The 25,379-nt window shown below is 40.0% G+C and overlaps 2 protein-coding genes across 4 annotated transcripts in view; both read right to left on the bottom strand.

The window, feature by feature from the left end:
- The window catches only part of LOC110155381 (apoptosis-stimulating of p53 protein 1-like), a 44,689-nt gene extending 24,067 nt beyond the window's left edge, over window positions 1–20,622 (bottom strand). For 2 of the 3 annotated variants that reach the window (XM_055160687.1, XM_055160690.1), the window contains exons 1-4: window positions 12,756–12,878; window positions 10,850–10,997; window positions 8,573–8,680; window positions 4,544–4,605 (exon numbers count right to left, since the gene is read on the bottom strand). In XM_055160687.1, the coding sequence (XP_055016662.1) occupies window positions 4,544–4,605; window positions 8,573–8,680; window positions 10,850–10,997; window positions 12,756–12,878 (441 nt within the window). Of the gene's footprint in view, window positions 1–4,543; window positions 4,606–8,572; window positions 8,681–10,849; window positions 10,998–12,755; window positions 12,879–20,286 lie in introns of those variants that run through there. The other variant, XM_055160692.1, reaches the window with a different exon arrangement.
- Window positions 20,623–21,932: 1,310 nt separating this feature from the next.
- On the bottom strand, window positions 21,933–25,372 carry LOC110155410 (protein tyrosine phosphatase type IVA 2-like). The gene is made up of 8 exons (XM_020919508.2): window positions 25,248–25,372; window positions 24,395–24,529; window positions 24,202–24,319; window positions 23,657–24,129; window positions 23,486–23,578; window positions 23,285–23,415; window positions 23,105–23,179; window positions 21,933–23,027 (listed from the first exon to the last, which is right to left on the bottom strand). Exons 4-8 carry the CDS (start codon window positions 23,750–23,752, stop codon window positions 22,916–22,918), a joined length of 507 nt encoding a protein of 168 aa, XP_020775167.1. The 5' UTR covers window positions 23,753–24,129; window positions 24,202–24,319; window positions 24,395–24,529; window positions 25,248–25,372; the 3' UTR covers window positions 21,933–22,915.
- Between the last annotated feature and the right edge of the window lie 7 nt (window positions 25,373–25,379).

Below are 25,379 nucleotides of genomic sequence, written 5' to 3'. Positions count from 1 at the left end.
ACTGCACGGATCTGTGGGTCAGAGCTAGTTACATATTTCTGTACAAAGCACCTTGTTATTAATATATAGGCCAAAGTTCATAGCTGTCACTTAATCATTTGCATATTAAACTGGTTTACTACACTCACAGAAAGCAAACATCTAGTGCCAACAAGTCCTGAATGTGGTTCAAGAGGGATGCATAATAATCAGCATTTGGAACAAGAGATTTTTTTGGGGAAAAGACAAGCCAAAGAGTAAGGGGAGTATTATAGAAATGAATTATGTTAATATAAAGTGCCATACATGCAACAGTATTGGTTACAAGAATCCTGTCACTGTTAGCTACTCGCTTCTGTCAAGAACTGCCTCTTCACACTGTCTCTCTGGGACGACAGCCATCTGAAATTACTGCGTGTTTACTCAGAACCAACAGATTCTGTGGAGGAAGATTTGCTGAGCTCAAATAATATGAAATGAATCTATGAAAAGTGTGATCTAAAAGTTACTTCGAGCCCATATCATTGATCATTGTGAGAAACTGGCCCGAGTGCTCAGCGTCATGTTGCCGCCGCAGTCCTTCATATGTGTGTTCATATAATCTGAAGCACATGAGGATGTTTAACCTTCTCAGTCTGCACGTATTACATTTCCCCACTGTGTGCTGTGCCCTCAGAGCTATGCACACAAATGCACACAAATGCTACATACACACTCAGTTCTGATCAGGGCAGTAATGAATCCCATCCCTTCCCATCTGCTGTACGCCCCCAGTGAAAATATTGCTCCTAATCTACAATAACAGCCCACAGACATTCTTCCAAACCAACCGGAGCAGAGCCCCGAGGAAGCCTTTGTTATCAGAGCCCCTCCACTCACTCAGCAGGGGGCCTGGCCACAACTGAGCCCACCACTACCAACCATGTGCATTTGTCTGTCATTAAACGTCCACCAACAATGTCACTGGGCATAGGACAAGTTAACACCTACTGAAAAAGAAAGGCAGGATTTAGCAGCAGAACATAAAGAACTATGAGCTCATACATTCATACTGTTCAGAAGGGTGAAAAAACACTCTAAAGTGGTTTTATGTGATATAGAAAGTGAAAGTAAAAATAACACTATTTCAATAAATAGTTGTGCTAATAAAAATCAGCTGTATTCGAATGTAATTACCTACCACAGACTGTATAAAGAAGTAGACTAAGGGAGTGTCACATCACCCATAGTGTTCAGCTCCAGTCAAATGAAGCTTGTTGAGGCTGGCAGCTAAAGTGGTGAATTTGGAGCCCCTGCACCGCTTGTGTAGCAGGGAGCCGGCGCTTAGCTGTCAATCCAACCTGTTGCTAATGCTAGCAGGAGCGACCTTGGTGAAAGACAGCATCTGATTTGTCTGTTATTAAAGTTCATATCTTGATTTATTGGACAAAATAGCAAAATAAAAAATCCAGGATCATGCAGAGCGGGTTCAAATGAACAAAATGACGAGTTTGGCAACAGCAGTCACATAGAGAGGGGTGATCATTTTTCAGTACAAAATGAATTGGAACCAGAGCATGGATCTATTAAAATAACTGGATAGAGTATTGCTGCTTGTAGCTGTCTCTAGTTGATGTAGTGGCCACTCACTGGTACAAAAAAAAGATTGCAATGTAGTCCCAAACTGCTCATGTTTGGCTGACAGGACACCTACGGCTTTCCTTGTGAGCGATCGCGTGTGCCCGCGGTTGGAAAGAGCGCTACTGCGCATGTTCAATGGGCAGGGAGCCACCGGAAGTACCTCGCTGGGCTGAAGGCTAATCTGGAATCATGCGCCATTGAGCTCGACCCATTGACTTGAATGGGCAGCCATTTTTAGATCCCGGGGCTTGTGCCAGAGTCAATGAAGTCCCGGGATTTCAAAATGGTCGCCCATTCAAGTCTTTTGGCCAAGCTCAATGGCGCATGATTCCAGATTAGCCTTTAACCCGGCTAGGTACTTCTGGTGGCTCTGGGCCGACCGAGCATGTGCAGTAGTGCTCTTTTCTCCAGCAGGCACACATGGATGCAAAGCAGAGTCGGAGCTAATGATTATAAAGTGTTTTTTAAGACAACTGAACTTGATGATCTAAAAACAGGCAAAAATCGCCACAAAATCAGACATTTTTGAAAGTGTAGGTGCCCTATCAGCCGAACACAAGCAGTTTGTGATTACATTGCATCTATCAGAAAAATCCTTTTTCAGCCCAGGGGATTTTCCGCTGAAGTACCAGTGAGTCGCCACTATGTCAACTGGAGGCAGCTAAAAGCAGCAACACCCTATCCAGTTATTTTAATAGAATCATAGAGTCAATGGAGACGGAAGCAAGTCTACAAGTCTCACTTCCTTTTTCGAACGCGGCAGCTAGCAGGTTTGCTAGGTCCATTTATATATATATAGTCTATATTACTTACACAGAATGACTAAATAAGATCAAGGGACAACACTCACTGTAGTCAACAAGCCTGTAATTGCATTCTTGCTAAACTCTGATAGTGAGTAATGACTGAATGGACAAAAATAGGCCGCATGTCAACACTGAATCAACAGCAACTAAAAGTCCACTAATACAAAATCACAACTTATCAAAGCATGTGGTCTAAGCCTATGATCACCAAATGTTATATCATGTTACCATCTTTAATCAATGACATTCTGAACAAGTCTTCCTCTTAATCTACATCAACACCATAGGGCCATGTGCTTTGTGGAAAGGCCACACCTGACATCTTAATATATACCTCTGCCTCTCTGGCTCACAGCTGGAGGGAGTTGGGTTACACACTGAAGGATCAACACCAGATTTATGTTAACATGAAGGCCGCACCAGCTCCCCGTGTGACAGTCCTGCTGAGGATCTGACGCGACTGAGGTTTCATACAGAGAGAACAGTGTTAAAGTAAAACCCAAAATGCTAGAAAAACACAAATGCAAAAACAAACTGAAATAAAACACAAAAAAATGTGCCATGGACAGCATTAAAATATAGGCTATAATATTTAAACGTAAAAGGCAAAAACAAAAAGCTAAGCAGCAACCATGACCCTTGACCCCAGGCACAGTTATGCATGATTTGTTCCTCAACTGTTGAAAGGCGTTACGTTAGGAAACAAATGACTATTTTTAGCTGTAGTTGTCATTTTCCATGTCACATTTTCCACTGACTTACAAAATTAGCTACTTAGCGTAAATTGGTAACACAGTAAAAGTCACAACTCAGCCACAGTATTCGGTGTTACAAAAATACTTACGTACAGAAATAGAGCTCATTTTTAAATTGAAATCCTAGCCTGTGTTAGAAAGAGTATTTTGGGCTAATATGTCTCATTTTAGAGCCACACCTTAGCATGCTTGCGTCTAAGGGAAGGGTGACACATCGCCAGACCAAATAATTTTGTCAAACCCAAACACACTTGGACAGATGGAGGCACACCCTGAGTGAAAACAGTGACAATTTTTCTCAAGAACAGAAATCACACGTTGGCCTAGAGTAGCTTCACGTACGGCATGGCTCACTGATTGTACCAGCAAGAATGAAAACATTAAAGCACTATTACAGCTTGAAATCAGGAGACAAAACATTTAGGTCAACAACAGGAAATAATAAATACTTTAAATGTTATTATATTAAATAAAAAGTTCCTAAGTTCACGGGCAAGTTTAAGGAAAAACGCTTATAGCATTTTGAACTCACCCTGGTCTTCCTATGTGATCTCACGTCGTTTGTCTTGTGAATAATCCAAAAAGAATTAAAGACGGGAACAAACTAGTGAGTGGGAACTGTACAAGTGTGAAGAAGTGCGCGAGGTGAGGGGAGAAGAAATGGAGGAGGAGTTCATTTGGCTGCCTAACAATCCTCTTAGCCTGGTTATGTCATGGGACCAAGCTAATCCTACCTTCACTGACTGACCACTACAAACACACACATACAAAGTCTACCACACAGACCGAGTAAGTAAGCGACCCTTTTCACTAACAACCAATGTACACAAAAGGCAACTCAACTTTGGGGTTTGCCAGCGCGCTCCAAAATAGCACTTAGCGATAAATAGATCTGCGAGCATGAAGTCAGCTGCCCTTTTAGCACCATGATTCATGACTGTTTTGCACGGGAGCCAGCAAAACAAACCAATTAGCAAGCGCGGATAGTTGCGAATTTAGGTCTTGGAGTCACTGGAAAAGTCATTTGTGTACGTGTGTGTTCACTTGGTTCACTATAGCCAGCTATAATCATCACTGTCACTAATCCGCGAGCTAATCTGGCTGGCTACACAGAGAGACTAAACGCATGTGGACGCTAAAATGCATGGCTTACTGTATATGTATAGGCTTCTATTGTAGCATATGAACAATGGATGCTATAACAAAAGCATATAGAATAAATCTGGATACAATAGAAGGGATTAGTGAATGCGAGGTACGAGTACATTCAATTTTTCCAGTTATGATTTTATATGCAAAGTAGCTCTCCTGTGATTGCTTAAAATGCATAACACATTTTTCTCAGGTTGGCCTTTGAGAGTGCATGAGTAAGAGTACACCTACCCTGTCATTAGCGCTGTCCGTGCCTTCAGTGGTCCAGCCCTGCTCCAGCTCCTGCTGAGTACCTGCATACAAATGAACAATATTAAGCCATTTTAAGATACACCATTGAGACACATTGATTCATTGGGTACAGCTCTACACAAAACACGTGCTAAATTAAAGATCATCTATTACACAAAACTGATTCTTGTTCTCAAGATTTTACCCATGTTAGAATGCTGTTATCTGCTCCAAAACATATCTGGAGTTGTGTTTAGTTTCATTCACAGATCGGCAATAGCAGGGAAACCGAAACTATCCAAATGATTCTAATGAAGGTGTATGGAGTTTAAAAACACATTGGAGCACCTTCCTGTATTACCACATGACATCATCAAGGTGGAAGAGAGTGTTTACCATTTGAGAGAACTAAGCCTTAATAAGCAGGAATGAAATAAAACACAACTCCAGGTATGTTTGTGATGAGGTATCAAGATTATAACATAGATCAGAAAATAGTGTAATATGGGCCCTTTAAAGAGTACAGCACCACCTTGCCTAAGCAGTTTTCTGTGGGAAACACTGATACTGTTTTTCATTGTTTAAAACTTGAGTAATGCTAATTGTTCAGAGAGAGAGTTTGGGAAACACAGGTCTAATAGTCTAAAAGTCTAAAAGTTAATGTCTGAAAAAAAAAACAGAATAGGTTAGATTTCCATGTTTCGGTGATAGGACTGCTGCCAAAGTAAGAAATTGTTGCTCAAAATGGAGCTGGTCTTGGTAAAGTGGTGTCATAATGGGCTTCAGTATTTAAATATGGAAACCAATGAAAACTGCAAGGAAACTTCGAAAATCCTTTGAAAATATCTGTCTCAGAAATATGCTTTTCCTTCGGTTCCTCGGCATTCCTCAAATGTGGAGGAAGTTTAAAGTTGTCCTGGTTCTTACATTTAATGTTTCTATGGAGGTTATTTTGAGCAGGTGTCATGCAGTTGGAATCAGCTGGAACATCATCTCAGGGCTCGACTGCAACTGTAGGCTCCTCTGACTTCTGAGTATGTGTGTGATCAATCAAATCTCCACGGTCATCTGGAGGAGCTATAATATTAGTGACCAACTCAACTTCAACTACTTTAGTGATGGGTTTTCGTGCTTATTGTTTTCAGGTCCCAGAGGTGCAGGGGGACATTCCTTTAACACCGTCGTGTCAATAACCTGGAGTTCAGCTTCACTAATCTCAGGTTTCAGAGGAGCTGAAGGAATTTCTGCCAATTCAGGACATTCCTGTCCATTCATCTCTGCGCCATCTGCCTCACAGTGTTGCCATGGAGTTAATTCTAGAAAAAGTGTTGTACAGTTGGAATCGTCTTGGACATCATCTGTGGACTTGGAGATTGGGGTTCCTCTTTGATTACAACTGTAGGCTCCTTCTTCTCTTGAGTGTGTGTGTTGTCAGTCAGAGGAACTATGATTTGAGTGATCATCTTAAGGTCCGACACTTTTTCAGTGCCTCCAATTTTTTCTAAAGATTTATCAGCTTCCTTATTTTTTCCCCTTCTTTTTCTTTCGGTTAATGGACGGGTCCAGATATCTATCAAAACATCATCCATATCACAATCACTGTTCATCAACTCACGAGGGAGTTTGGAAAATTTCTTGAAAATGTGTTTCTCTGAAATGTGTTTTTCCTCCAGTTCCTCGACATTCCTCAAATGTTCAAGAAGTTTAAAGTTGTCCTGCCTCTTACATCTGCCCATCACTAGTTCTTTGGTTTTGTGTATAACTTTTGTCTTTTTTTCTGATTTTGGATCCTTACTTCCTCATGTTGGTGGTGGAGCTGCCATCATAGCTCTTAACTGATGGTTTGTCAGGATTGTTAATTTGTGCATTTCCAGTAAGGCTGGGCTTAATCTGTGTTGTCTTAGGCGATTTTGTCACCTCTACAGGAAAAGTGCAATAAGACTTCTCATTGTCATGATTTTTAGTCTCTTTTTCAGTGACTTCAGTTTTTGAGCTTTTTTCAGAGGTCTTCTTTTTCTTGTTTTGCCTTTTCGTGCTTCTTTGCTTTTTCTCACCAATTTTGGTTGGGTTGGTCAGATCATTTTGGGCAGGTGTAACACAGCTGGAGCTCTGGTGATCACCAGAGTCCACAGAAGTGTACAACTGTAGGTTTTTTGGTCTTTTCCATGGCATTCACCTGGAGTTCAGAATTCCTGCCAATTCAGGACATTTCTGTCCATTCAGGACTCCATGGTCATTATGATGATCTATAATATTAGTGATTGTCTCAACTTTTTCAGCATCTTCAGTTTTTTCTCAAGCTTTTTCAGATGGCTTCTTTTTTCCATTCTTCTTCATTCTTAAGGTTGCTGGGCAGATTCAAATAGCTATCCATAAAAGCATCCATAATGCAATCACTGGTCATCAACTCGGGATGAAGCTCTGAATCTCCCTTTAAAACGTGCATCTCTGAAATGTGCTTTTCCTCGGGTTCCTCAACATTTCTCAAATTTTGGGGAAGTTTAAAGTTGTCCTGCCTCTTGCATCTTCCCATTACTGGTTCTTTGGCTTTAGCCTCTGCAGGCGAGCAAGGAGACATTATTTTTGTGATGTTGGTGGCTGAATCGCCATCTGTGCTCTAACTGAAGGCATCTCAGGCCTGTTAGTTTTTTCTAGTTTCACTGTCTGTAGAGCAGCACTGATTTCAGCTACTACAGTTACCTTCAAACTGTTACTGTTCATCTTCTGGTCAAAGATAAATATTTTGTTTAAAAATTCTAATGTCTCTCTGTAAAATTCTAACCCACAATAGGTATCACTTGGAGCTCGACATTTGGTCGTTGTCTGTTAACAAGTGTGATATGATCAAACTACATTCAGGACTTCAGGTACACTCAAGCATCATCCAACTTCAAAGCTAGTGATGCTCTCAGTCTGTGAGGTGTTATAAAGAATGGTATCAATATCAACCAATCTAGTTGTAATACTTTAGTATCAATGATTATTATGTGATTTTCAATACTTTAAGTATTTTATTGCTCAAAGTCAGCTGGAAAAACCTGCATTCTTACCTCACCTGCCTGTTTCTATGGAGAGAGGTAAATTTAATGCCATACACTGGAATGTTCCAGGAAATGCTATAACGAATATATGTTGTGACCTTGCTATCTTCATGGGCTTATTGGTATTCATAAGTGCTTTTTTGACCCAATACCTGGCAACATGCCTATAGAATGTATAGGACCAATAAAGCATTTCCTGAATGAAAAACCTCTTTGACATTGAGTAAAAGACAAACTGATGTTGGACATGACTTGAAAAACTAAATGATCTTTCTAGAGCTAAGACACTACAAACCCAGCAGCTATTATTTACTGATAGATACTAGACGAGCGGTAAAATCCCCTTTCGTTCCCAGTGTTATGTATAGCTTAGTGTGTGTAAGATATAAATAGTATTGGTTTAATTCCAGTTGAACCAGACAGGTGCAATCTGTGCTAATCCCCGACAGCTCCAAGATTCACCACCAGTCAATGGAGCCACCACAGCAGCTACTAATGTACTACAGATTAGACTGGGCTGGACTTGGATTTTGTATTAACTAACTGAAAAATAATGGGTGTTTTTAACCCTAAATATAAATAAATAAATAACCCTAATATTTAAATCAACTGTAAGCTCTATGGAGGTGATTGAACCCACTTGTAAATCACTCCAAAGAATCAATTAGTATCTCACTCACACCAAAAACACCATAATTGTTAATCTTGCTTTCTTCAAAGAACTAGTGCCCCCTCCTCATTATGTTCCCTAGCCCATGTTACGTAACACTAATCATCTTAACTGCCTAATTACTGAACTGCCCCGACCCACCTTTGACCTTACAGTACATGTACACCAGTGATTGTGTATCTATCCAACACACAACAAACAAGTGTGTTTGAACACTGTGACCAGTCAGCCATGAAATACTGTGAGGATGATCCGTGTGTTGCCGTTAGAAGTTACACAAGCATGATTTAGCGTTGGGGTTTAAGGGAGCACTACTACCTTGTGTCCAGGAGGGGCAGTGTCGCAGGTAGAAGCTGACCTCTGGCCGTCTGGACCCCCACTGCTGCAGGAGGTCCAGCAGTAACACCTCCTGGGGAAGAACTCGCTCTGAGGAGACAAAGAAATAAAAGCAGTTGTGTTGAGTCATACTTTATGTCAAATTATGTCTTTTTTAACAGGACCTATATGGACCTATAATTAGTTGGACCCATTAGTTTAAATCAGCATTGCACCTGAAACTGTGTACTTGTTATTTCAACACTGTCAAGCTAAAATATTTCGAAATAATTTTTATAGTGACTATGTGATTGCGAGTCTGTAACTAAATGTGGTAAAACATTAAACAATACAGTAATAAGTATGACTTGTCCAAAGTCTTAACCCAATTCAGAAACAAAATTATATTTGTCCTTCTGTATATGGACATTGAATCACATTAAAAGTAAAGTAGCTTCCAAATAAAATAGAAATAACTAAAACAAATCAATACAGCTTACAGAGGCAACACATGTACTGTATGTAACGTCCTGACCCCTTCCTTGTAATGAGGCCAACCCCGGTGGCCTTCAGGCATGACTTCTCACTTCCAAACAACAGTATTTATAACAGTATTTATGCACTATCCTTCGGCTTAGTGTGCTATACCCATTTATAGTCCATATCTAATAGCTCAGTCACACCATAGAGGAACACTTAGCCCCATGCTGCTTTGTGAATCACTGCCATAACAACTGTGATAGGGGAAGAATCTAGGGCAGGTTTTAATGGGCACAGTAGCTCAGGGTGTCTGCACATGATGGAGAGATTATTTTTCTAATGTGGCAGTGTATAGACATTTATACAATAGCTGCATTAAGTATGTCTGTTTTGTTTATTATTAGCTTGCAGTCCAGTGTCTCAGTTATTATCCTGTCTTATAAGTGCAGATTAGAATGGTGTGGATACTGTGTGCACTAATGCACAGAGGACAGACAGTCAATACAGATTAACTGAGTGCAGTGAATGTGTCTGGGAAGGGACATATTGCTGTTATAAAGATAGTGTTAAAAAGAAAGGAATGTTTGACATATTTCTAATCAACATTAATAACATGAGAAAAACTTGACTTTTTGTACATAGCTACCACAAAGATATTAACTCCACTATCTCAAGAAATGACTAACAAAACAAAAATTTTTCTTACATCATACACTGTATTAAAGTGACGATAAATGATTTGTCTTCTAAATCATTTGCATCTGTAGACACCTGCCAAATATTTGAATTAACAAATTAATCTACCTAAATGCATTGTATTCTGGTGGTCATTATTAATTGAATCAAAGATGTGGTAACTATTGCAAGCAACAAGGCTGTAGGTTTGGTTTCAGCTTTGGTGGGGACATTATCAACTAATCTCCCTGTTCTATGTTTTATGAATTCTTACCAAAAACACACAGTTTCAGTCCAAAATAAGTGAGAGGTGGTTTAATTTTTCAATTTGTGTCCATTGTTCTTCTAAAATAATTCTTTAATGGATAACAGTGATGTAGAAGTTTGTAGCAGATTTTTTTGTGAGGTCATGTTCAGACATTTTTCCATGGAACATTGTCAGTAGAGTCGGGCTGCTCACAGCGCACGAGTAGGGCTCCATTTGGGAGGTGCACTTGTCGTGATAGGTGCTCTTTTTCCACGGCGACTCATTATAAGACAAGTTTGATTGAAGATGAAGCCAAGTAAGTTCCTTTTGAAAAGTTTTTCAAAGTTTGGTGCTCAGCGTCTTCACTCATGCCTGCTCAAGCCGCCATCTTCAGGTGCTGGCCCTGTCCTGCTGCTTCCCCAGTTTAGGCTCCTGGCACCACCAATGACATCACTCTGTTATAGCCAATGAAATAGCAGCAGGTGTAATCTTGTAGTCATATCACTCAATACATCTCAGAATGTCTAATAAACATCAGAATTAATGTATATTTTTGTTTATTACAATAAAATGGTAAATATTGGTAGGGACTATTTTGTCTTCCCCAAATATTAAATATGTGACATGTCCCCACTATGCAAACCTACGCCCTTGGCAAGCAATACTCTTCATCAACAGCATGACCAATTACAGCTCTGAAGACAGTCAATAAATAATTTGATAGATTTTAGTGAAAAGATGAGGTTGTTCATTCACTGACTTTATGGCTGAATACCACAGGAATAAACTACTATGGGTGGAGATTGAAACCATTACGAGATAGGGCCAAACCTTTCTTTTAGTGTGGTAGTTATATATATATATATATATTTACTGACCATGTCCGTTCCAGACCTCGGACAGGTGGCACTCCCCTTCGCCCGCCTCCTTACAGTACTCCACCACATCCACTACTCTGGTCGCCGGGGTAACAGGGACCTCGGTGAGCATCTGCTGGGCGTCATTGAGGTAAACTGTCAGGATCACCTGGAGGACAAAAACAAACAAGGTTCAATTCATGTGTACATCTTAACAGACATTTTCAACAAACTTTCAAGATTCATCAGGTATTTATGTTGGAGAAAATCAGGTTACCAAGTTTCTATTTTAACCTTTCAAGAAGTATACATACAATTACAATATGTGTATATGGACAAAGCTGTCTGTTTTGTATGTGGGGGAAAAGTAGGCCATTACATTTTGTTTCCAAAGCTGAAAGCATTATTACTGTAAGTGGCCATAAAAGTAATAGCCTTTTCTGTAATGTCATGTCATAGGTCCAGTGAAGTCATGTCTGGTCATCAGTTGGCAGGAGACAGATATATTTGGGCTAATCTGGGATAGTACCACAGACCTAAACATGCACACTTAATCTTTCATCTTCCCTGTGACACAAACATTTTAGTTGTTCTCTAACAGTCACCCGACTATAACAGGCACTAACCCACAGCATTGTACACACCTGTTCCAGATCTGGAGCTGCATACAGACGCACGAACCAGAGCCCACTGTGTTGAGCCTGGATTAGAGGCACGCCACCACACACACTGCAGTGACACAGCAGGGGCTCAAGCAGACCACAAGTCATTTTAAGACAGCTAATCGTGTAGGCCTTAACCACGAGGCCACAGTAAACCACACTGGGGTTTGAATGTTTCATATAAATCATTACAAATCTTTACTGCAAACACCACCATATATTTAAATGTATTTTTCGGTAACACAATAAAATGTGCTCGTATGTACAGTATTGGTCCTAGTGTGGAGCCTTGGGGTACTCCCACTAAATGCATTTTGTTGTAAAATATGTAGCTTTGCAGTTAGCTCAGGGTGATCAGACATCCCTATTCATATATTGTTATTTATTTGGCTAAAACAAAAATTAGCAGATCATATAAAATTCATTCAGCTGCACAGACAGAAGTCCCTCAGACTCAGACACCACTCTAAAACGGATGAGTTTCACTTTGTAATTTTGAAAATCTGCTCACCTGATCTACTGTGTTTAAGAATTAGGATAAAAAGAAAAACATGGTTGAAAATCTGAGCAAATTCAGTAGAACTAACAGACTAGAAAATAGAAAATGTCAACCCAACTTTGATGCTAAATGTGTCATGATCACACAGGGGTCACCTGAGACCTCATATAATGTAAACAGGTCAACAGGCTCCAAGAGAGAGTGAAAGAAGCAGTCGAGAACAGGTCAATACACTAAGACTTGACCCCTCTCGCATTCTTCATATAATGTTACTCATACAGTGTTACATGTGTATATACATCAACATACGCCATTTCAACACCATGCCAAAGACTGACAAACTGACAGACAATTCTTTCAAATCCAGTACAATGGATGATGTGTAGAAGCGGTCACAATAGTTTTTGTGGACGAGGTCACACAATGCACAATAGCCATGTGTTGATAGGAGACAAAAATACACAAGCAGCGGTCCCTAAAACGCCCCTGGAGCTGACCCGGGTTATTTTGGGAGGTAGAGATAGTCAGTAGGCCAGGCAGAGGGGTACAGCATGTTTGTCTCGTGCAGAAAACATAATAAAGCTAAATAAACCCCCCCAAAAAATACATATTTTTTTACTCAGACCTTGATGCTGATACATATAGCAGCAACATCCTTCAAAACTGATAAAACAGTTATTAGTCTACTACTCCACAAGTATCTGTTGCTTTAAATGTACGGACTTTCTGTAATAATTCAGAAAGGCACATCAACTGCACTACTCACAGTCTTGCGTTTGTTCCGAGTTTTGCCTTTCTTCGTCTTCTTGGCTTTCCCACTTTTATTCACTTTGATGTTCTGGGATAAAAGCAGCAGACGCTCCACAACCAGGCCAAAGAATCGCTTCATTTGGGCAGCATCGGGCAGAGACACACACCGAAGTGCATGTGTGCCCGTCCCCGAGCATGTGCCTCCAGTTGAGGGGAGAATGGGGCTCCAGAGAGAAAGTGCAGTGCTTAGGTGAGAGGCAGAGTGAAATGTGGTCGTCAGACAGAGCAGATAGACTGAAGAGTGTGAGAGAGGAGGACAGGGACGAGCAGAGGGAGTCGCCTTACAAACAAGCAGGCCTGTTCTAGAGGAAGAGTATGCAATCCGGCTGATAATAACTGATAAAATCCTGCCAGACACTCTCCAGTTCGGATGGAGCTTTTAGCCTATCTTTTAATACGTTGTGTTTTTATGTGACACTGCAAAACCATTAGGGGCCTGGAGGAAACAGTGAGTCATCTGCATGAGATGAGCTGGACTGGGCCTTTGAATGGATTCGGATAAAAACACGGGTCCATCAACATCACATAGTTTTAAAATGCTGTCCTCTAAGGCTACAGCTGCAGTGACAATCAAAACGAAATAGCTATTTCAAACTGCAACTATAGCAAAAAAGCAAAGGCTGGCATTTTTGAAATACAGATCCTCCACAAACAACAAAATATCATGTCTCACTCTGCATGAAAAACTGCTAACCCTGTAGTTCAGATCTGTGCAAACAAGAAATGTGATTCTGATATTGTATCTTTGTCTGTTAATATTTTAGTCTTTTTGTGAATTCTCCTGGACACATTCAAAATGTGAACAAACTCTGAAATGAGACATTGTAATCCCTTATTCGTCCAGTGAGTGCTCCAATAATTTTCTATCTCAATTGCAATGCTTGTCAGAAAAATCACAGTTAGATCATTTTCCCAAATTGTTCAGCCCTGTCTGGCGCTTTTATGGAGCTTTTATGGCAAATACAGCTTTGTGAAAAATGTAAACAAACATCAGCATTACAAAATTCTGAATCCTGTCCTTTCTGTCATTGTACAAAAGTCAGTATTTGCCAATTACCAACCAAATGAATGTGTCCTCTAGACTCGTGAGGTATTTAACAAGCTGGGTGACCCCATGACTGGACTTTTTTTTAGCATAGTGTTGTGCAGCACTGGGGCTGAGGTCACACAGGGTCAGACCAGACACCTTCACTGGACCACACTTAAAGCATTTCACTTACTTTAGTTTCACAACACACTTAAATACTTATCAATTTCTACATTTGTGTTTATTGATCTGAGTGTCCACTGGATGAGTTATATATATAGGCACAGATTGGCAGAGTCCCACAGAAGCAGTGCTAGAGGCTGAGATTAGACGCACAAACACAGTTACACACACACAGAACATAAAGGACAGAGAAGGTCCAGTGGCTGCAGCAGTGTCCCACTATCAAACACACAAGGTCACATGTGTGGTGTATGTACACACTCCTCCATTATACTATGTGCAAAGAAAAGAAAACCAGCAGACTGTAGCATGCCTATTGTTGTGCGATTAAACAAGGCTGCAATTGTTCTTGGTTTACATAGAAAGACACTAAATAAATTAAATGAAATACTGTGAAATAACAACACAGGCACAGTGGCACCTCCAGGACTAGACTACCGCTGTCCTGGAATCAGGCCCAAGACTCTGAATGTGAGATAAACAAGCTTAGGCTAATGGTTACAGCAGCCATAAATTGTGATTCCATATGCATTTAGAATATCCTTGATTAGAAGTGGGCTCTATATATTAAATCATCAATAATACAAAAATAATATTGTGAATGTTGTTTTGAAGAGGCAATATTTCTGTTTCTTCCAAACAAAAGTGACATTTCGGTAGCCTGATTCATCAGCCGGTTTCACTTTGTAGAAACCATCAGGTATATTAAGCTTTTCCCAAATCCTGTAGGAAGAAGGGAAATAATGTCTTTCCCCTTGATAAAATTCACCAAACATTCTCTTTGTTCCGGCTTTAAATCCATGATCTCAGGAATTGTTGCGAACACAGAATGTATGGCTCTTTGCTAACTGCCTGATGCCAGAACTCGCACTTCTTGTAAATCATCTAGTGTATTCCGATTCCTGACCTAGTCGCTGGAGAGAAATTAAATTGAGCAGAGGCACTGTATTTAGTATAGATAGTTTCACCGTATGTTCACATTCTAAACTTTATTTAAACCACAGGTCGTACATTTTAATACATTAGCCTATTTCTGTTCTATTGCCAAAATATCTTCTGATTATTATTATTGGTAGTATTACTATTGGTAATACCAGTAATATAAACCCATGCCCTTGTTGTATGTAGAGGTAAAATCTAGAAAGTGAGTAGAACATCTTTCAGTAATTCTATCACAGTACAGTGACTGCAAAAAGGTGCTGACTTCACGTCTACTACTATAGTTAAACACTGAAGCTGAAGCTATCAGTAAAACTTCAACGTTTACAAGACGTGCTCTGTGTGAATAAGCTTAAACTGCCTTCTCAGTATTTGTATAAACAAAATGTCCTTCCAAGTGATTCCAATCGAGAGGACGGTACAATCCACCCACAGCAGACAAAACAGTCATGTTATATAGATAGACACAGTTCATCTGTGCGCCTATGACTGCATAAACCAAACAATCTGCTCTCATTCTACTTTCCTAAATGTACACATCTTGTACTCCAAGACCTGAGAGTTGAGTACAAGAGTGGGGTCTGTAGGGGAATGTATGGCTCATCAGCTGCTGTCACCAGCTGCTTAGTGCAAGGACAAATGTATGGAGAGAAAAGACTGACAATACTAATGAGAAGGATATGCCCCATTTGATTTTGGCTCATTTTTTAGATAGAGCTGTAAATGAACAAATTGTGTGCAGTTTTTAAACTATTCACAAAGCTTGTATGTGTTATTAATTGGACATATGGTAATTAGAACATATATTAAGTACTTTAAAAAGTACCATTTGTAGTATGCTGTACGCCTGCCCTGTAAAAAATGATCTCCTCCAATTGAATCATGTTTACAAAGCTATTATTATTACTCCACTACAATCTAATATATAAAATAAATCTAATTTAAAAAAAGATTTAATTCCTGACCCCTTGTGGCTGCAATTAGTAAACTTTCTTTGGCACTATCCTGTATTGCCAGATAATCTTCCAAAGAGAAATATTCCCTTTTCTTAAAATTATATCACAATCTATCCATTATTTTATTTTTTCATTTCGAGGTCTCATTATGTATTGTCTTTCTCGCTGCTCTAGTGACTGTCCAAGGTGAGACGTTCTCCTGGGAGCTCAATGATTTTCTGTCAGTGCCATCTGCGAGAGGCCATGGCGTTTTTCCAACTCCGATACACTGTCCCAGCTCCTCGTTTGTTACAGCACCCACTCCAATTAATCCTTACATGTGTTGTTAGGGCGTTAGAGTGTACTTTGGGTTCACTCGGCGTTCTCACATGTGCATTTGAATATGTGGATAAAAACAGCCATGGGGGAAATGGGAGATTTAATAACACCCGCGTTTATAGTTGAACCAAATTTAGAAAAGTGTTGCACATGCTCTAAGAATAAAAGAGCTACCACCGCACTGCTACTCCAGCCACACCTGCAAATAAACTTTTCAACAGTGAAGGATTGGTCTCAGGATAGCCTAATTATTGAAAAAGACTGTCAACAATGTTTTGAACCATTTGCGCTCACAATATAGGGCTGACCATGATAGCAAATTTTTAAGCACGATATATTGTTACAGAGATACTGAGATAAACACTAATAATGCCGAAACTACAGATAAAACTACCACAGATAAAATAACTAGAATGCAAGATAATGCTTTAATCCTAAACCATTTTTAAATAGTATCATTAAAAGGCAGAATGTTTTTCAACCCTCGACAGCTCTTATCGTATTACAACAAAAATACCCAAACTCTCCCCACTTCTGCAAAGAAAATGCACATATGATACATTTTGAGCCCCAAAGTATATTGTTCCAGCTTACATACTAGTTTATTAAACGATAAGTCAATATAGTAATTATTGTGAAAGGCTTAACAATTATAGTGGTAATGGTTTCACTTTGTGTAAACCGTCTGACCTCGCAGCATTAGGAATCGTTCGCTCGACAGTAGGCGGGTACTTTTTTATTTAACCAATCACTGCTATTTGGTCGTGATGTATGTAGTGCACCAAATCCCATAGGAAGAAGGGCAATAACGTCTGTCCCCTTGATAAAATTCACCAAACATTCTCTTTGTTCCAGTTTTAAATCCTCAATCTCAGGAATCATTGCCAACACAGAAAGTATGGCTTCGACCGCTTTGTTTACTGTTGTGCTGTACCACAAAAGGGACCCAGACAGGTGCTTGAGTTTGACGTTATGGCTTCACAGCTCTTCGCTGATTGGCCGGTGCACAGTCTACAACTTTCGACTCTTGCAAACCATATAGTGTATTCCGATTCCTGACCTAGTCGCTGGAGAAATGAACTAAGCCTGTCTAAGCAACAGCAGCCTTGCAGCAAAGCAGATGAATTAGATGGGGGAGCAGTACTGTAGTAGTTGTGGTGGTAGTAGTAATAATACAGCAGTAAATAAATAAAAATTGTGAATGTACTTTATGTCAAGGTACCATGCACTCGCTATTCACACAAAAATTCATACATCAGTGTACACAGACAATGGAAGCGAGGAGGGGGAAGTGTCTTGCTCAAGACAGTATCCACCTGAGGGAGCTGGAATCAAACCACCAACCTGCAAGGCCATGTGGAGCTAATTACTCTACCAGCTGAGCTCATGTTGGGAATGAGATTTGAACAGCAAACCTTTAGATCAGAGGTAGTAGTAGGACCAGAAGTAAAGGCATAACTGTAGTAGTAGCAGTAGTAGTAGTGGAAGAGGTGGGACTAAGTTGTTGTTTTGCAAGTCCCAAGTAAGTCTCAAGTCTTTGACCTCAAGTCCGAGTCAAGTCCCACGACAGGCAAATCCAAGTCAGGTCTCGAGTTACTGGCCCATAAGTCCAAGTCAAGTCCAAGTCGGCTGCTTAGAGCTTCAAGTCATTTCAAGTCTTTAAACCAAAGTACCAAATATAGCTTAGATTTTTGCAATTTATATGAATTTTAAACTAAATTATACTTAAAAAGTCATGATATATTTATATATAAGTATTTATTTAAGAGTTGTAGGAATGAATTTTTTTTCCTTTTTAAATGTTTTGGCAAGATCTTAGTGTGAATCATTATGGTGAGAACAGAAAGAATTCAGATTTAAAATAAGTTATTTCTTCATGTAGTCTGCACTAAAATGGAAGGATCATGTTCTATGTAGTTCCCTCTGTTTTACTGTATTGTACTGTATATTAATGTATTGTACTGTATATTAATGTATTGTACTGTATATTAATGTATTGTACTGTATATTAATGTATTGTACTGTATATTAATGTATTGTACTGTATATATTTCTGTAGTACATTTGGGTATCACGGTACTTCAGTTTCATCCAAAGTAACAAACGAAGAAGTCGGAGGGACATGTTCCAGATTATTCCTGTCAAATTCAGCACTGCATTTATCAACTGTACAGAAAAAAGTATTTTCTAAAAACATCAAGCATCAAGTCTTCTCAAGTCACAGGCCTCAAGTCCAAGTCAAGTCCCAAGTCACTGACCTTCAAGTCCAAGTCGAGTCCCAAGTCACTGACCTTCAAGTCCAAGTCGAGTCCCAAGTCTTAGTGCATTTTATCAAGTCAAGTCTTAAGTCCTAAAAATATTGACTTGAGCCCAAGTCACGACTTGCAGGTCCCCAGTAGTGGTAGTGGTGGTGATATATAGTACCAATAATATGCAGATGTAGGTGCAGTAATCCGCAGCTGTAATCGCTTTTACACCATCTTCAAGTCACTCACGGTGCTTTTACATCAAGGAACCACTCACCCATTCACACACACACACATTCACACACCAGTGTACGCAGACACATGGGGGCGAAGTGTGTCTTGCCCAAGGACACAACAACAGCATTTATCCGTAGGAGCTGAAATCGCACCGCTAGCCTTTGGATCAGCGGACAAACTCTCTTACTACTCTTAATACTCTCTTTGAAATGAGCCTTCAAATATGTATTCCAATTTCACTGACTTTTAATCCTCAAATTTATGCGCACAAACAAACAACCGCCAGGGGTCCAAAATGACTGTTCCATCAGCTCCTGTTGCCTTTTTGGGCTGTGTGTGCACTACTTAAAACCATGACAGCTGACAGTGATTTGTGCCCCCCTCCCTCCCAACACGTACACACACACACATCCACGTAAATCTGTCACTAATGTCTCTATAGGAACTGCATGTGACCGCCAAAACACGAGACCTACAAAGATTTCCATAAGCCACTGGTATATAAAAAGCAATCTCCTCCGATACTACTTTGACAGTCAGAATATTGCCAACTTCTACCAAGGGAAATATTCGCTGGCTTCTCAGATCCTGGCAGATGATATTGCGGTCTGTTTTGCATTGAATTTTAAAGCAAGAAATGATAAGCTGCAAGAAAGCAGAAAAACTTAAAAGCGTATAAGAAAAATGTAATGTATTTGGGATGAGAGTTAAACCCCAGAGGTCAAAGGTTGCGGAATAGGCTGCTTTTTCTTCCATAGCAGTAAACACAACCTTATATCTTCTTTAGTACATTGTCCCCATCTGACAGCGGCCACAAAGAGGTGCAGTGTTTTTGGGTTGAGGGAGAGGAAGGAAAGGCTCTGAACTGGAACACAAATGGTTTACGTATTTCTTGGGGACCTGATGAATTGGACAAAGTTGCTGTGCGGTATACAGTTTAAGATTATCCCTGCAAAGTCCATGTAGCTAATTTTTTTAAACTTGCATGTTTAATTTACAACAGGTTGATTCATTTTCATATCGTTCAACTCATGAAGTAAGATTTGCATTTATGTCATTATGATTTTATTACAGTGGGAATGTAAGATTTTCATTTGTTTAATTGGACACTGGAGGAAGGAAGCCACAGGTGGTTGCTGAGACAATTACTGGGTCAAAAGACATTTTGTTTAGATAACACAGAAAAACACAGATAAACTAAGAATTTCACCAGTAAATGATTACATGGGTCTACTGCAAGGTTTTTAATTATGTTCAGGTTATATCACAGACTGTAAGAAGCTAAGACCTACAGTAATACAAGCTCCAATCTACAATCACTTTCATATCACCATTCATCTTAGAGCAGAAGCACAGTCCTGGTTTAAGAAAGTGCACGTTCGCCCTTGTGAGTCACTCTTTATCAGAAGCACAAAGTACAGTAGTTTACTTAATCTGGAAGTGGCCATATCAAACATTTGGCTACAGAAGCTTATATATGACACCACTTAAATCCGGTTGATTAAACAAATCTACAATAGGCTACCGCGTGCTGACTGAAGATTCATATTCCCTGCGCGTAAAACCAATGAACACACTCACCGGTAACATTAATGCTCCAGTTGTGCGCCCGCGTTCAATGTTAAACTTTTCCTTTCCTCCTGTCTTCCTCTGCTTTCGTCTTCTTTCGTTTGAGCTAATTCCACTATTTACTTTAACTTTGAGGTAAATGTCCTTACGTCCAACCCCTCTTTCTTCTTCCAAACCGAGATCCAGATGCTTAGAAAAGTCTACTCAACACTTTCCTCTCACAAGCCCTCCCTCTTCCTTCCTCGAGCCCAGTGTGCCGCTCATTCTCCGTAGGTGCTATTGTATTCTACACTAAACCCCCGAAAGGAAACACAGAACCTCTGGAAACAGCTGCCGCCGCACGGGAAATACATTGATTTCGTCTCAGTTTTGATGGCGCGTCTCTCCGGTGTGGCGCGGGGTTAACTGGGTCATCCGTCGAGACAACTCTTCTTGTCGCCGAGGGTCTCCTCCTCTTCCTCGCATCCATCTTCATCGCCATTTAAGACTCGCAATTGAAAGAATGTGTGCCTTGAAAGTCAATTGGGAATAAAAACTGGCAATTTTGTTGTTTAAATCGTGGGCTCCCCTTTCTGGTGATTACCTTAAGTGCACTTGAGTGATTTACCTTCAATTTATCGATAGTATTTTGATCTTAAACCGTGATCATTGCAGCAGGAATTTCACCCAAGATTTGCAAATAATAACTTTTTAAAATATGCTTATTGCGTCAAGGCTTTTGACATTTAATTAGACTGAATCCTTCAACACACAGGCGTTTATAGACTATAGATGATCACGCAGCAATAATAAATAATAATAATAAATAAATAAATAAAAGTAAAACAACATTTTAATATTTTTACAATAATTAAGTGACAATAAAATAAAGGCACTGCAATGGCGCCCTCTACTGTTCACTAAAATCACAGTCAAGTATCCTTATAGCTACATGGATGTCAGACTCAAAAAGTCAGTCGATATAACTAATTAACTGTGAATCAGCCATCGGTTCTATCCAGTCTATGGTTCCATGAGACTCTGCCGGGGCTTAATTTAAATCCATGTTTAGGAAAACGCATTCCTTTTCATTTCTGAGGTGACGGATCAGAGAAATATGTTGGTGGATAGTGTCTGAGAGATTATAATGACCTTTATGGGAGTGGTTCGGCAACTATTTTGGCCTGATCCCCGAACTCCTGAACACAGCAGTCCAGCAACTACTGATTTACAAATGAAGCCATGGAGACTGTGCACGATCACGCACACACGCACCAACCAGTTCCAATCACCGCCCAAGGCAATATCCCGTCACACGAGGCCGGGTCCAGCGGCGCACTGGGCTGCAGCAACTGAGCCCACTATAGTCCTACATCACGCATGCAGTTTTTCTGTCGACAGGACCGGAACATGGCATGGATTTTTGTGTATTTGAACAAATGTGTATTTTCTAAGCGAGCTGACCTGGATTTAGACTTCCTGCCATCGCCAGACATCCATGTGAAAATCATTGATTTATCTATAGGCCTACTGGCTGTAGTTGTGAATGAATGAGAGCTATATGTGTCTCCGATGCAACTACCAACATACTGGTGCACACAGATATCCTGTCTAAAGCCCGTTGTTGAACATAGTTATTTGTGCTCTTTTCATAATAATAATGAAGAAATATAGAAAAATTACATTACTAAACACTTTATTAATCAGAAGACACTAAGAGCATTTCCCCCAGCAGACACCATATCACAAAGAAAGACGGTGGGTATAAATAAATATGTATAAACAGAATATATGGGTCTCAAATGCAACCTATAAACATGACTCCACAAAGACCAACAGTTTCTTACACACATGTAGCAGCTAGCAAAGATAGCTATAGGTAGAGGTTGACACAGAGCATACAACAGCCTGTATTGTAGCGGTGGTGATAAAAGCAGAGAAATAGAAGAAACTGTTCTATAAGTACATATCTTGGCCACATTTGTGTTTTCTTTAGTGCAGACAAACAGGTCTACCTACTATTATAGCAGAGTAGTTATGCAGGAAGTAATTTGCACATCTACCATTAAGAGGACATGTATGGTTCAGTTGACATATGAGCCAATCGGACACTGTACTGGAACCCTGATAGTCTTTTCTAAATACATTCGACGTGAGTGAGTTGGCCTTTACTGTTGTGATGTTGGATAGTGTAAAACATTCACAATAATTTCAACAAGCAGACCAAGCACTGGGTTTGGACATAGAGTAGGTACGGTACAAATGTGGACCATAGTACAGTTTAATACAGCAGTTTTCACATGTGCATCCGCATACAATAGGCATATGCACTTTATACAATAACACGAATTGTGCTGATTTTTGACTGCATAACAAAATGTTGCAATTAAGGAATACAATTGCACTACTCTGTACGAGGAAACCTCTGAAACTTAGATCAGAAAACGAGGAATCGTTTACAGTGTCACAGTGAATTATTTGTGACTGTATGCTACATATTCAATAAAAGAGGACAAGGACTCTCTTCAATTGGGGATAATTATAATAATAACGTATACACTTTGTTTTTGCTTCTTGCATAAATGTTTCCAATTAAAACTATGAACTCTTTTAAATCCTACACACTTAGCTTTCATCACATGTGCTGCATATATCATAGTTCCTACTGTATGCAGCAGCTCTGTCCATTACCATCCTTGGAGCGCAAACACAGTTTAGGCTTGTAGTTCTCCAGGTACAAGAGCTGTTTCGCATTGAAAGCTCCACGGCGCTTCCTGATGGAAAAAAAAGAACCTTGAGCATAAACCATTAAAGAACAGTAAAAAAAAAAGTTAGACTTGAAGATACTTACAGTCTAATGAAGTGCACTGCATCCTCATATTCCATCCCACACTCAATTAAGGCCAAAGCCACCAGAACTGGAGCACTAGTGGTTACAATATGGAAGAGAAGACACTCAGTAATGATAAACCATATGGTTTAATGTTTCATAGAAACAATGTCACTGAAATTTATGTTCAGTTAAACATACCGTCCGAGCCCTGCTACACAGTGGACAGCCACACAGGATCCAGGCTCCTCTCTAAATTTGGTCTGCAGCAGATGGAGCCAATCATCCACCACTTGCTCTGGTGGGGCAGAGCCATCATCAAATGGCCAATCCTGCAAAAAAAAGTGTTTTTAATCACAAATAAAAATATACAAAGCTGACATACAGTGCATTAACACTTACAACGACTTGTATGCCTTCCTGTTCCAATGGCGCTTTATCATAGGTAGCAGTACACACTCTGACAAGTGTGTTCACACCAAAGTTTTTAAGATCCTAAACAAAATTAGGAATTTTGGTCAAAATACCGTACAGGTTTTGTTAAAAAGACATCAGGCTATTAACTGATCTTACTTCAATGAACTTTCCCAGTTGTTGATTGGTGGGGTTGTGTGTAATGAGAAATCTCAGGCAATCATAAGAAATCTCCACTGGGGCTGGTCGATTCATTTTGACAAGAAAAAGATAAACTCTTGTGTGCTTTTCTAAAGGTTGTCACAGCCAGTAATACTATATTTTCACTCACAAAAAGGGGCACTTAATTTACAATATTTGATAGAAAAAAGGGGAATTTCAGATTCGACTGAGGTGAAAAAGATTACTTGGCAACAGCAAAAATCTGGCTTTGGGGTTGGATTTAAAACTGTCAATGTCAACAAAAAAAGGCAAAGACAGGATATTAATTTCTCCTGATTAGTAAAGATTGGAGCAGAGAGTGAACAGGACACTCCCAGAATGAAAGGAAAGCCTTCTCTACTCCACAGAACAAGCAAGAGATTGAAAGGTGAATCTTCCTCATAAGGGTCCAATAGGATGTCAATAAACGCCTGTAAGATATATAGTTTAGTTTCTGTTACAAATTAAGCTCTTGATAAACAATCCAACTTATTATTACGCACCTCTCGACAACAGTGGCAGTGGTATCTCGCTCTCTTGTTCACTTGTCCACAATGAGCAGTAGGTGCTGTGCCTGGCAAAACTCCCCTCCAAGCTTCACAAACGCCATACATATGCAGCCTGTAATATCAGAGATGACAAGTGTCTGACAGAAGGAGCAGTGTAGACCACAGCTGCCCTTGGGGCAGTACTCACCGTGATGTGAGCTGTGGAGATAGTTCATTGAGCGTACACGGGAAAATGTGCCGGCTGCTAGTTGTAGACACACCATTGATGATGATGATGCTTCTCTATACTCTATGGTCTGCTTGATGCTGCTAACCTGCCTGTCTGTTAAATAAATACAAATACAAGATTATACTATTTGTACAAGAATGCACTATTTATTCTTAATGAGACGCTGTAATTGTCAAAAGCTGACATGGTGGATACGCAGTGTAACATTAGATCATGTGTAATAAGACTGTTGTTGTAAGCAGGTCAGTGTAGCGTCACTTCAACAGCGCATAACCTACATACATATCGTTACAAACACCGTGAAATAGGTTTACGTAGGTTGAGCTAAATGTGTAACACTGGACATTTGGCGCAGACTCTACTGGGTTAATCGTGTTGGAGCCACCGCCTGGACAGCAGTCTGCGGCGGTTATTTCAAGAACTGCCATTGCACTGTGTCAAGATGCTACCTTGAAGCTAACGCTAGCAGCGACTGGGTTCACGGGGTTCAAATATGTAATAAAATGCACGCAGGTGGCGTTTTCACGAGGGATGTAACAAGGACTAAAAGGGATAGGCTTTAACATAAATAAAATCACAACCACTGTCCCTTTGACCACATAAGGCAGATCCATGATCCAGGTCATAAAACCAGGTCAACATCCAGTATAGGAGGAAAACAGCTCGTGATGATACAGCTAAGACTGAAGCATCCACCGGTCTCCATAAACGCACCACTTCACACGGTGTGTTGTGACTAAACACATGTGTAGCATACACAAGAACTACTGTAAATGTAATACAGTAAAAAATGTATCTTAAAATTACTTACTGAGTGTAGTATTCCGTGAGCGACAAATGCGGTTTAGTGGTAAAGAAGAGCATGCAAGGTATGCATGATGAGCTGAAAATGTCAAACGCGCCGCACGGAGCCACAGGCAGAAGCAACCACTTCCGGTCATTA

The sequence above is a fragment of the Boleophthalmus pectinirostris genome, unplaced genomic scaffold (assembly GCF_026225935.1).
Source record: "Boleophthalmus pectinirostris isolate CB_2022bp ecotype Guang Dong unplaced genomic scaffold, ASM2622593v1 HiC_scaffold_10, whole genome shotgun sequence".
NCBI classification, from domain to species: Eukaryota; Metazoa; Chordata; class Actinopteri; order Gobiiformes; family Gobiidae; genus Boleophthalmus; species Boleophthalmus pectinirostris.
Note: the sequence above shows the minus strand (reverse complement) of the source record. Positions and strands in the feature narration are given on the sequence as shown.

Coding starts and splice junctions, on each gene's coding strand:
- LOC110155410 (XM_020919508.2), bottom strand. CDS start 23,752: ATGAATCGACCAGCCCCAGTGGAGATTTCTTATGATTGCCTGAGATTT. Junction 23,416..23,485: donor AGGAAGGCATACAAGTCGTT/GTAAGTGTTAAT, acceptor TTTTTTTTGCAG/GATTGGCCATTTGATGATGG. Junction 23,028..23,104: donor GCAGTGCACTTCATTAGACT/GTAAGTATCTTC, acceptor TTTTTCCATCAG/GAAGCGCCGTGGAGCTTTCA.